This window comes from Vanessa cardui, chromosome 2 (assembly GCF_905220365.1).
Source record: "Vanessa cardui chromosome 2, ilVanCard2.1, whole genome shotgun sequence".
NCBI classification, from domain to species: Eukaryota; Metazoa; Arthropoda; class Insecta; order Lepidoptera; family Nymphalidae; genus Vanessa; species Vanessa cardui.
The window spans coordinates 16,349,337-16,361,124 of record NC_061124.1 but is presented as its reverse complement, the minus strand read 5'-3'; the positions used below and the strand labels follow the sequence as shown (position 1 = coordinate 16,361,124).

The 11,788-nt window shown below is 39.6% G+C and overlaps 1 protein-coding gene across 1 annotated transcript; it reads right to left on the bottom strand.

Annotated features, from left to right (window-relative positions):
• Positions 1–509: 509 nt before the first annotated feature.
• On the bottom strand, positions 510–10,236 carry LOC124542789. The gene is given in 14 exon segments (XM_047120679.1): positions 510–611; positions 691–828; positions 1,074–1,195; positions 1,198–1,256; positions 1,433–1,697; positions 5,189–5,381; positions 5,460–5,600; positions 5,815–5,986; positions 6,114–6,269; positions 6,844–7,137; positions 7,288–7,405; positions 7,492–8,675; positions 9,343–9,702; positions 9,780–10,236. Coding segments are annotated over 13 exon segments (3,429 nt in total). The 5' UTR covers positions 10,015–10,236; the 3' UTR covers positions 510–611; positions 691–698.
• Between the last annotated feature and the right edge of the window lie 1,552 nt (positions 10,237–11,788).

Below are 11,788 nucleotides of genomic sequence, written 5' to 3'. Positions count from 1 at the left end.
CAGCGCCAGCGGCTCCGCCTGCGCGGCGGGCGGCGCCGGCGCCTCGGCCGCGGCCGCCGCCAGCGCGTCGCCGCGCTCTAGCGACCACTGCCTGCGTAGAGTTCGAGCTCCTGACGAAGCCCATCTATTAAATAATATTATGGTTTTTGAGACATGTACCCAATATTTTCAGTAATTTTAAATACCCTTATTATTGTATTACAAAATAATTGACTATTCAATCGCATAAAATCAAAGTCTCCCTTTTTTCGACTTTTGCATTCTGTGTTCGTTGTATTGGCTGTGTTTAAAATAATACATAAAGTTTATAACTTTATTACATAAAGTATCGCGCTAAGAGGACAGCTAGTTGAATATAAATAACTAAAGAGTGTGCACGATTAAAATGCCGTTTCTTTCTCGGTAGACGAACTTTTCTAAAGCCGTTAAAAGTTTCACTTTATATATTTGTTTCGTAAATGTTGTTCGTGTCTAATCTTACCGATCCGAGAGCCTCGGAGTGTCGAGAAGGCTGGCGACGGTGGAGACGGAGGAGCGCAGGTAGCGGCAGCGCGGCAGAGAGGGCGGAGGGGGACTGCTTTCCGCAGAAACAGCGCCAGAGCGCTGCCAGGCTGGAAGGTGTATGAAGAGTGTGTATAGACACTATTTATTTAGTTTAATTTTTTAGAATCTCTTATTCAATATGCTCACAAAATTTATCAACAGTTGGGGAAGGGTCCGATCGCTGTCGTTCTACGAATTGACCCCCCAGAATGTTTTCTATCGATAGATTGATCGCTCGTTTCGATATCATTTTCAATTTCGGCTTCGAACAAGACCTCTTCTGACCTGGAAACAGCACTTTTTTAACAAAATTTGACAATAGTCGTGGTAGCAATATAAGTTTACTATATAAAAATATTATGTCAAATTTTGGTATTGCGATACACTATATACACACGTTACTGTTTGCTCTGTGCTCAAATATTATAGAGCCATTTAAGAACCCTTTATGTAATAGACAACACACTCGTAAATATATTTAGATCTCTTAATACTAAGCATGCACCGTTTTGTCAGTCCAAGTAACTTACTCGAGCGGCGGCGGCGTCGGTAAGGACTTATCGAAACCTTCTTTCCCGAGCAGCCAGTAGGTGTGCATGGCGCCTTTGCCCTTGATCTGCGTCAGAGCCGCGCGAACCGCATAGCGGTAGCCTTCCCGCCGCCACCAGTCTTCTCCGCGGTCGTCGTCGACACTTGGATGCGCCATGCCGCTCCTGTGTCCATTATATTCCTGGTCAAAATTAATGGGGCAATTCCAGTAGAGAAAATTTATAATAAAATAAAATGCAAAGCAAAGCAATGAGAAGGGCAACGCGAAGCAGATTCCATCATAAATAGTTGACCAAATAAAAAAATTGTAAATCGAACAGGATTCGCATGAATAACAAACCTGTGGACTCCATACGGGAGGCGGTGTTGACAGTATCGCCGAACAGACAGTAGCGCGGCATAGTGAGGCCGACCACGCCGGCGCAGCACGCGCCCGTGTGCAAGCCGATCCGCAGGTGCAGCGGCGTGACGGGCAGGTGACGGATGCGGAAGCGTCCCGCTAGATGCAACAAGTGCAGCGCCATCGTGGCCACATTCTCCGCGTGGTCACTGCAGCGGATGGGTAGCCCGCCAACTACCATGTAAGCGTCGCCGATAGTCTCCACCTTTAAGCAGTGAGTTGATGATCATGAAATAGAATTATTTTCAGAATGTTATAAAACTCATGTATTTTGTTTCACAGAGAATTGGATTAGATGTTTTGACATATTTAATATCCCAAACTTTAAAAAGATATTGTGGCTCTCTCTGTCGAACGTACTATCGAATTATCCTGCGTGGAATGTCCGCAGTACATTATAATATGCGTGTACCGGCCGGTAGGTACCCATCGGGAGATTTTTGCTTATTTGAGACCACTATGGAGGATGTTCTTAAAAAGATAAGCGAAAGTAATAAATATATAATTGTATGTGGCGACTTTAACGTCGACTTATTAAAAGTAACTTCGCTAAGTTTTCGATTAGTCACATTTTTTAGGTCATTTAATTTAACGCACCGAGTTAATGAACCAACACGAATAACCAACGATACTTCTACGTGTATTGACAAATGTGTTTCAAATAACGGCTCATAAAGTAAACTGTTTTAAAGATATTGTGGCGTGTAAATTATCTTATTTAGATCTAACGACACAAGATCCAAATGAACTTTATAATTCATTTTTTGAATTAATATTAATAGAATTTAATAAAATATTCAAAATGAAATCATTTTATAATAATACAAAATTGAAGTTTAGTGACTGGGCTACTATTGGTATATATAAAGGCAGAAATAAATTATACGACCTATATGGTATGAAGCAGTGGAATCAAAACGAAGCCTTTTTAGGATATGTCAATAAATATTCCAAAATATTTAAAACAGTATGTATTTATGCTAAGTCTTTATACATAAAGAACAAAATTTTGACTTCCGATAATAGAATAAAGGCCACTTGGGACATTATTGGAAGTGTTAGTGGAAAACCTAAAAAGGAAATTATACCAATCAAATTACACAGGCAGTAAATACACAAATTCTGAATTGGAAGTTGCAAATTTATTAGAAATATTTTTTGATAACATACCTAATAAAATAACATCTCATTTAAAATCATCTACATTAGATGCAGCTAGATCATTAAATAAAAATGTTTCCAAATGCGTTATTGATTTTTCTTTTGAAACAATTTCTGCAATATATGTTATAAAAGTATTTAAAACACTCAATATTAAAAAAAACTGACGACGTATGGGGCATTTCGGTAAAATTCATAAATAACGTCATACACGATATTGCTCCGTATATAGCAGTAATTTTTGACAAGAGTTTGGACACGGGTACATTTCCTAACTTGTTAAAATGTAGTAAGGTCTTGCCACTTTTAAAGAATGGAAATAGGAGTGATCCCAGTAATTACAGGCCTATTTCAATACTCCTATCTTTAAGTAAAATATTCGAAAAAAATATTTTAAATCAACTTCTTATCCATTTTGGTACAGATACCATTTTTCATAGTGAGCAATTTGATTTTACAAGAGGTCGATCAACAACTGATGCGGGAATTGCGCTTCTTAAGCATATTTACGATGCTTGGGAGAAGTCACAGAATGCTATTGGAGTATTCTGTGATTTATCTAAAGCATTTGATTGTGTAGAACACGAAACGCTTCTTTAAAAGCTCAAATATTACGGCGTTAAAGGTCTCATTGCTTCATACTTAAGTCAAAGAATCCAGCAAGTTTTCATTAATGGAATAAAGTCTACTGATCTACAAGTCTATGATGAAGATACTTCACTGATTTTTAAGGTTGACAGGACAAAAAAACTGACTATGACGATGTAAACGGTGCATTATCACAGATACAAGATTGGTTTAAAGTAAATAATTTGGTTTTGAATACTCAAAAAACAAAATGTATAGTTTTTACCTACCCAATGTTAGAAAGCAAATCTTTATCTTTAAGCTTTGGCTCGCTTGATGTAGCCGATACTACGGTGTTCTTGGGAATAGAATTGGATTCCAGACTTCAGTGGAGTCCCCATTTGTCGTCCCTAACAGGAAGACTCAGCTCCGCAGCATACGCGGTTAGAAAAGTTAGACAACTAACTGATATTGATACCGCTCGTTTAGTTTATTTTGGTTATTTTCACAGTATTATGTCATATGGCATATTACTTTGGGGTAACGCTCCAGATATTTAATCTGTCTTTATTTTACAAAAGAGAGCAATCCGGTTTATTTATAATCTTGGAGCTAGAGACTTTCTTGGGGATGTTTTTAACAGAGTAGGAATGCAACGATATCATGTATATTCACAATGACATTGATCACTTTGATAAAATCAGTGATAATCATTGTACATGCACTAAAAGTATAAGCTTATAACGCCAAGTTTCCGACTCCGCAAAGTCAATAAATCTTTCTAGGGTAAGGTATCCATTTCTATAATAAAATTCCGCAGACATTTTTAACTTTGCCGTCTCGTAAATTCAAATCGTTTATAAAAAAAAAGGGGACAAGTGCGAGTTGAACTCGCGTGAAGAGGGTTCCTTACGATGTTAATATCTCCTAAAATATTGGTCGTAGAATGCTCATTGTGGGCTTATTTTTTTCATTAAATATACATCTAAAAACCGATTCAACAAAACTTAACATTGGAGTTAAAAAATATGTTCTCCCACACATTCCACCTGCAAATGTAAGTACGCACAATATTGAGTGATTTACCATGTTATTTTAATATCATGGACTTCTTATAGGTTTTCCTATAATCTGTAAGGAGAAAACTAATTTCTGTATTTTTTCAAAATTTTAGGTTCAGTAGTTTCGGAGATAAGGGGGGGGGAATGGTCAATTTTCGTGGAAACTATTTATTTTAAAATTACAAAAAAATACATTTAAGATCTTCTCAACAAGATCTTTCATTTGATATGCCACACGATGCAGTTTTCAGATATTTTTAATTTTCCCCTTCCCCCCCAAAAATGACTCCCCATATACAGATTTCATCTGCTTACGACACACCTCTGTATTTGGGTTACAGGAATTGATGTGTGTACCAAATTTCAACTTAATCGGTCTAAAAGATTCGGAGACAATTGAGTGTAAGCGACGGACGGACAGACACACGAGTGATCCTATAAGGGTTCCGTTTTTGTATTCAGTTATTTTGTATTCAGTATTTGGTAAAAAAGGCGTATTATTCGATACAAGATTTTGTAGATGATAAAAAAAGCGTGGAATTAATACCTGTTGACTTCCAGGCAGGATATATTAATTTAAATAATTGTATTAACTAACATGACTGTATTTTTTTTAAATGTTGAAAAAGAGTAACTACTAAGTTTCTTGCCGGTTCTTCTCGGTAGAATCTACTTTCCGAACCGGTGATAGCTTCACTGAATTGTTAACTGACGATTCAAAAGTGCTTGTAAAAGACCACTTGAATAAAGTATATTTTGATTTTGATTTTGATTGATTTTTGATGAGTTTATGAATATGACATGAAACAATATACGTTCGGTTGCCAATTACAAACAACACTAAATAATTCCTAATAAACCAATAGCTGTATTACTGCTGAATGTTCTATGTTACAAGTTGTCATACCTTATAGACCCGGTACTGTTCAATCGCTGCGTCAAAAGTCGTGTAGAGGTCATTGAGCAGGTCCACCACTTGCACGGGAGTGGAGCGCGCGGCGAGCGCCGTGAACCCCACGATGTCGCTGAAGTATATCGACACCTCCTCGAACTCCTCGGGCTCGACGCGCAGCCCCAGCATCAGACGCTCTGCTACTGATCTGTGGCCGTTTTTAAGTCCGCTATATATTTTAGAGAATAATTTTCAGTTGGAAAGTCGCAAAAAGACAAAGAATTACCTCGGCAACATTCTGTTAAGCAGTTGCTCGGTCTTCTTCTTCTCCATATCGAGTTGCTCAGTCCGATCCTTAATCAACTCTTCTAAATTGTTGCTATACTTTTCTAACATTTCAAACATAGAATCAACTATGTTTACTTTCCTGTAAATAAATTAACTCGATTGCCTCATTTTTGTATATTTTGTTTGTGCTCCTGTGAGAATATGACTTTTTATTTTTTTACTAATTTTAGTACAAGCAGAATTACAAGAATCAAAACATTCAGAATTTCAAAAGTATACATATACATTCAGAATTTGAAAAGTAGCATATCGTTGAGATGTTCAACGAAAAATGTTTAATCGAATAATTCTACCGTCCGCGGTGCATGTGTCGAAAGACTTCGTACAGCCGGACGAAATCAGGCCGCAAGTCGGGCTGTTCGCTCCAGCATTGCCGCATCACGCTCACGGCCTCGGGCGGCGCCGCGCTCATCGAGACCGACGGCCGAATTAGCGGCGGTGCGTGAATTAACTTGTCCACTATCTCTGAAAAATTTAACATTCACTTTGTAATTTTACGTATATTTAAATATTAATTATGCGTAGATTTAAATATATAATTAATTATACATTTACTGTTTAAATAATTATTATTCTTTCTAACTTTTCTTACCTTCAGGTGTAAGAGATAACATACAGTAAGGTTCGCCACGGACCAGGACTTCTTGCATAATTATAGCAAATGAAAACACATCACCCGCCTGCGTACCACCTGGAACCGTCGCTGAACTGGTTTCTCGAAGAATCTCTGGAGCTGTCCATAACAGATCTAAGCGAGAGAGTTAAGTTTTAGATAATTTAACCTAAGATTACAGTCATTACTTACAACAACAACAACAACAACAGCCTGTAAATTCCCACTGCTGGGCTAAAGGCCTCCTCTCCCTTTGAGGAGAAGGTTTGGAACATATTCCACCACGCTGTTCCAATGCTGGTTGGTGGAATACACATGTGGCACAATTTCTATGAAATTTGTCACATGCAGGTTTCCTCACGATGTTTTCCTTCACCGCTGAGCACGAGATGAATTATAAAGACAAATTAAACACATGAAACAGCGATGCTTGCCTGGGTTTGAACCCGCAATCATCGCTTAAGATGCACGCGTTATAACCACTGGGCCATCTCGACTCAGTCATTACTTACGATAACGAAATTGTATCAGAAGTCTAATAATAACTAAAAGCTAGTGGATAATTACAATTTTAATTCGTAGGTATAGTTAAACAAGTTATACCTAACAAAAAAAGTTTCTACTTGCGAACTTGGAGTGCAACATAAATGGGTAAAAATATTTTAATCACTCTACTACATTCTACAATAACTAACAATTATATACTAACCCCGAGCAGAACGAGGAGGGTAGGGGAGTGACTGAGCAGAGGTAAATGAAGGCAGGCCATAGTCAGTGATGCGCAGAACCCAGCGAGAGTCAACGACGCAATTTCGCGATGAGAGACGTGCGTGTACGCGCAAAGGCGAAGTATGCAGGTAGCGCATGCCGCGTACTAAGTCAGTGAGCAGAGAGAGCCGAAAGGTCCAGTCCAGTCGGATATCATCAGCCACTAGTACGTCCTCCAACGAGCCGCGTCCGCATGCTTCGAATACTAACGCGGGTCGGATTTCCGTCAAGCAACCTAAATGTACAATTGTATTTAAGCATATCGTGTTAAAGCAATGCAATGCCATTTTGCATACATTTGATTGTATAATTAGAAATTTATTAATTTCACATAATGATCGACCTTTGACAAACCAATTGATGGCAAATAAAGAATGTTACGCACCAATAAAGGGATTCAAGTTCTCATGTCGTAGACTTTGCATCACAAGTAATATATCGATTGTTTTACGACGTAATTCGAGCGTCGAAGCGGGTAAGTATTTCATGTGGACAGGATCTCCCTAACAACATAAAATACTCAGTATAGTTCTATAAATAATACCGCTAAAACATTTCAATCACTCAATAAAACTTAATAAAATCATACCTTGTACCTGGTACGGTTATCAGGCGCCAGTCGCGTGACACTACAAGTGCTAGACGGTGCAGATGGAGCAAGAGGTTCTGGCCTTTTAAGTAAATCGGGTCGTTCTGGTTCCGAGCCACTAAATTCATGAAATTGTTGAAGCCAGGACAGCATGGTCTCCATGCCTTCACCTACTCGACGACGTTCATCAGCCGGGAACTGGAAGTCAGTAGATGCAAGAATAGGGACCGCACGAGGTCTCCTTGGCATATGTCGAATGGATGAGCGTCTCACGTAAAATGCGCCTAACGCCAGTGCGCCAAATAGTGTACACGCGACACACAGCATTACAACGGCTAGCTGGGTTATTTCTATTCTATTCATTATTTTCAACTCCTCAACTTCTTGATTACGTTTGCTGCTCCAAATTTTTAATTCTAGTTCGCCAGGTAAGTCCACGACAACTTTGGTAGCCCATTCGTTGGATGAGACAACTGATCTTTCCGACAAAGCCGTTAATGTCGCAAAATGGCGCCATATTATGCTGTTGTTTAAAAGTTCACTTTTGTATAAGAAAAACTTGTTCGTAGAATGCTGCAACTTGAGACGATCGGCCTCTAGGTGTGACAAAGTGGCTTCCAGAACTTCATGATACAGATCTTGGCTTGTTGATCTGACATTCGTAAAATCGTTGGTGAGTACTAATACGCGATCACTTATTGCCAGATTTAAACTCTTTACGAATGTACCAATATATTCAGAATGTGTGTCTCCTGTGCCCCTTTTTTGACGAGAACTCAAATTTTCAATTTTTAAAGGCAAACTATTATTAAGGTTGCTTCTGCTTATCTTCGTAAAATTAAGAGGATTTAACTTTTCCTCGTGTGTTGTGCGATGTGGAATGTTCGAGGTTTTTATTACTTTTACGGGCAATGAGTAGAGTTCATTTGAATGTATCGGCCGCGGTGACATCGTTTTTTGAGAAGAATCAAAATAATCTGATAAATATTCCGTGAATATCGTTTTCACAGTTGGTGATAATTTTTTTTTTATAATTGTGTGATTTTTATAATTTATTACTTTGTCTGTTGAATCAGAGACATTGAGTGTTCTAGGGTCGTCCACGTGTAAAATTAGTATATCGGTGTCGTTCAATTTTTCTACCATCTTCAAGTCGTTGATTGATAAATCGCAAAGGATAACCACTAAAACATGAAAACATAGCTACATAATACACTCAAATCTTAAGTATTTTATTAAATATATCCAACATCTGGAAAAAATAGATTCATTAACTCTGACTCAGTAGTTATGAAAATGCGAAAAATGTATGCGCTATTATTTTTTTAATTCACTTTTTTCCGTTGGTTGGCAGACGAGCATATGGGCCAACTGATGGTAAGTGGTCACCACTGCCCATTTACAGTGGTAAGAAATATTAACCATTGCATCGCCAATGCACTACCACGGATGGAAAGTAAGATGTTATGTCCCTTGTGCCTGTTGTTACAATGGTTCACTCACCTTTTCAATAAAATTTATTGAAGAATTGAAATCTGATTTTTGACCTAATTTTCAATTTTTGAACATAATATAAATGAATTTAAAATAATTTTAAAACGAAAAGTTGTCTAATGTCTTGCATTCAAGACTTAATGTGATCAGGTTGATATTCAAACAATTGAAACATACTAGTCAAATGAGTGCGACGTAACCAAAAACGAGTTGTTTACAGGTAATTAATATTTGATTATATTTGATTATAGTCAACGTCGAGATTGTAATTTGATATGAAAAGTAAATTTCTACGACCGCGTAAACAAATTTCCATATCGTCTGAAGGCATTACACCTGTATCGTACTGTCGCTCACCATGCGGACGGAGAGAGGAGTCTTCGGCACTTGTATGTACATGTTTCACGAGGACACCGCCTGCGATGAGAGCTCTCTCGACTTCCTGTTGCGCCACAGCACACTTGGTCACAGCACTCGTTGGTAACATCAAAGCCCGTCGCCAGTGCAGGTCCACAGCGAGCCGAACTACAACGGCTCCTCGAGCCTGTGTCTCGCTACACTCAGGAGGCTGCGGGCGGTGCAGCGCCCGTGCTGCTAAAGCCACGCTGTTACACACTGCGGGCCCCGGCCTTCCCGATAGGACTACTCCGCCGCCCGCTCCGAGCGTCGTCAATGCACGGCGAGTGACGGTAGTTTCCCAGTTCATGCCACAAGTTTCTAAAACGATAAACTTCGACTCACTCTTTGGACTAACATTTACACAAAAAAAGAAACCCGTAGGAACTCAGTTTTACCTTCGTAATTAAGAAGTTGGTATGGATGAGAAATATTGGAATATCGTGTGATAGTAGCAGCATATCGTTCGAGACTTTTTTGAGAAAAGAGAGACGGATCCTCCATCCGACAAGCAGACTGCGCCACGAGTAGCAGAGGCGCGGGAGTGGACGCCGGGACATGGAAGGGCAGCGCGCTGATGGCGGCGACGGCCCCCGTGAACAGCAACAGCGGCAGCGGCGGGCGGACGCGCATGGCGCGGCGTCACGTGCCCGCCGCCATGCGCCCGCCGCGCTCGCGCTCCGCTGCACAGATTACTCGCTCGCCTGACCGCGTCGGATCAAACAGCTGTCTCCTGTTCCATGAATAAGCTGATCAATAACTGACCGGTGCTCCTTGTTTATTTATAATATATACTTGCTTTAAATTACAGCGTTTTATAGTGAATCATTTCTATGAATTGAACATTGTGCGTAATATTCGAATTATTATTGTTCTATCTATAGTATAAACATAATAATTTAAATAGTTCATTGTCAAAATATATATTTTTACAACTTCAATAATAATTAATAGTTTTTGAAACTTCTCTTTGTTGCCTATAATCAAATACATAAAAGTTTTATTTTAAATAGATCAGAATTACTGGAACATCAATCGATTAATGAAACTTATGCACTAACTTAATGAAAAAGCGTTTCAGCTCGTATTAAGAGATATGATTCATCTTCGTAACTTGTACTCTTACATATATTTACCAGTCGATAAGTTCGACTGCGAAAGTAGGTCGCGCAACACGTTGTATGAAAGCTCAGACATATATTCTTTAAATAAAAGCGTAGGCGGATTTCACACGACAATAATTATTATTACGCAAGGCTTGGCATGGTACGAGCGTTACGAGCGATTCCGCATCACTGAGAGCCTGAGTCGTCAATGTTGTATGGCAAAGTTCGCGGCGCGAGCCGCGGCGGCCGCCAGAGGCGCGCGAGCCTACACGCTGGGCACCTGTCGCGCCGCCTGCTCGCCGGCTACTGGGACCGGCAGCCTCGCGATAGTGCGGGTCGCCCGACCCTCATCGCGTCTGCGCATTTGACATTACTGAGGGAACGTTTGACTTGACTTCCTCTGCTAGTGTCGTCTTCGTACGTAGCTCAGTATTATTAAGCGTGCATATTAATGGTAAAAAAATCCGTCGTAAGCTGTTTTACCTATAGCTTATTTGAAGAAGGTATAAAACGATAACGACTGATCTGTAAAAACGTAATAAAAATAACGTTAATATTATATTGAGACAGACAGATCGTCCGTCGTAGAACAATGTCTCCAGGCCTCGCCTGGTCCGGTGCGTCGCCGGGAGCGCAGTCTCTGTAAAACACACTACCCCCTATCGGCACGATACAGTCTCGGTTCCTAGTTCTCTTGTCAGGGCTGTTATGTTATGTTTCTTTATAATTTAATTTATATAATTTTGACTACAATAATTAATATTCAAATGATTCCACTGATTAGTTATCAATTGAAGTCATAGAAAATATTGTATAACTGGAAACCATGAGGGCCTGACCAGCGGGCAGTGATGGGCAGTACTTTCTATCCCATTAAACTTACACCGGGAAATAGTTTTAATCGGTTAAGAACTCAGAGCTCAGAGTTATAAAATTCATGGATCATTGCGTTGTGTTTGTGGTTAGAAAAGGAGCATCGGGTACTCGACAGGTCGCTGTACATCACATTACCTTCCCGCTGAAGTTCCAAAGGCAGTGATGGGCAAGTAACTCTAAATGTGAAGAAGCAATAATGTTTTCTAAAATTACACTAAACCGATACGACTTGAGGTCCCGGACTCCGTGGCTATTCTGTAAATAGTGCGAGCCCCGATACCTTGCGTTCTGCCCATACCAGATTATTTTAATTCTAATCACTCAGGCGAATTCAGTTTAGGCAGATGGGTCAGAGGAACTGATGTAATATATTTAGCGGTAGTACGGCTTTGTTCAAGCCTACCTAGATAGGTATTCACTGTGTT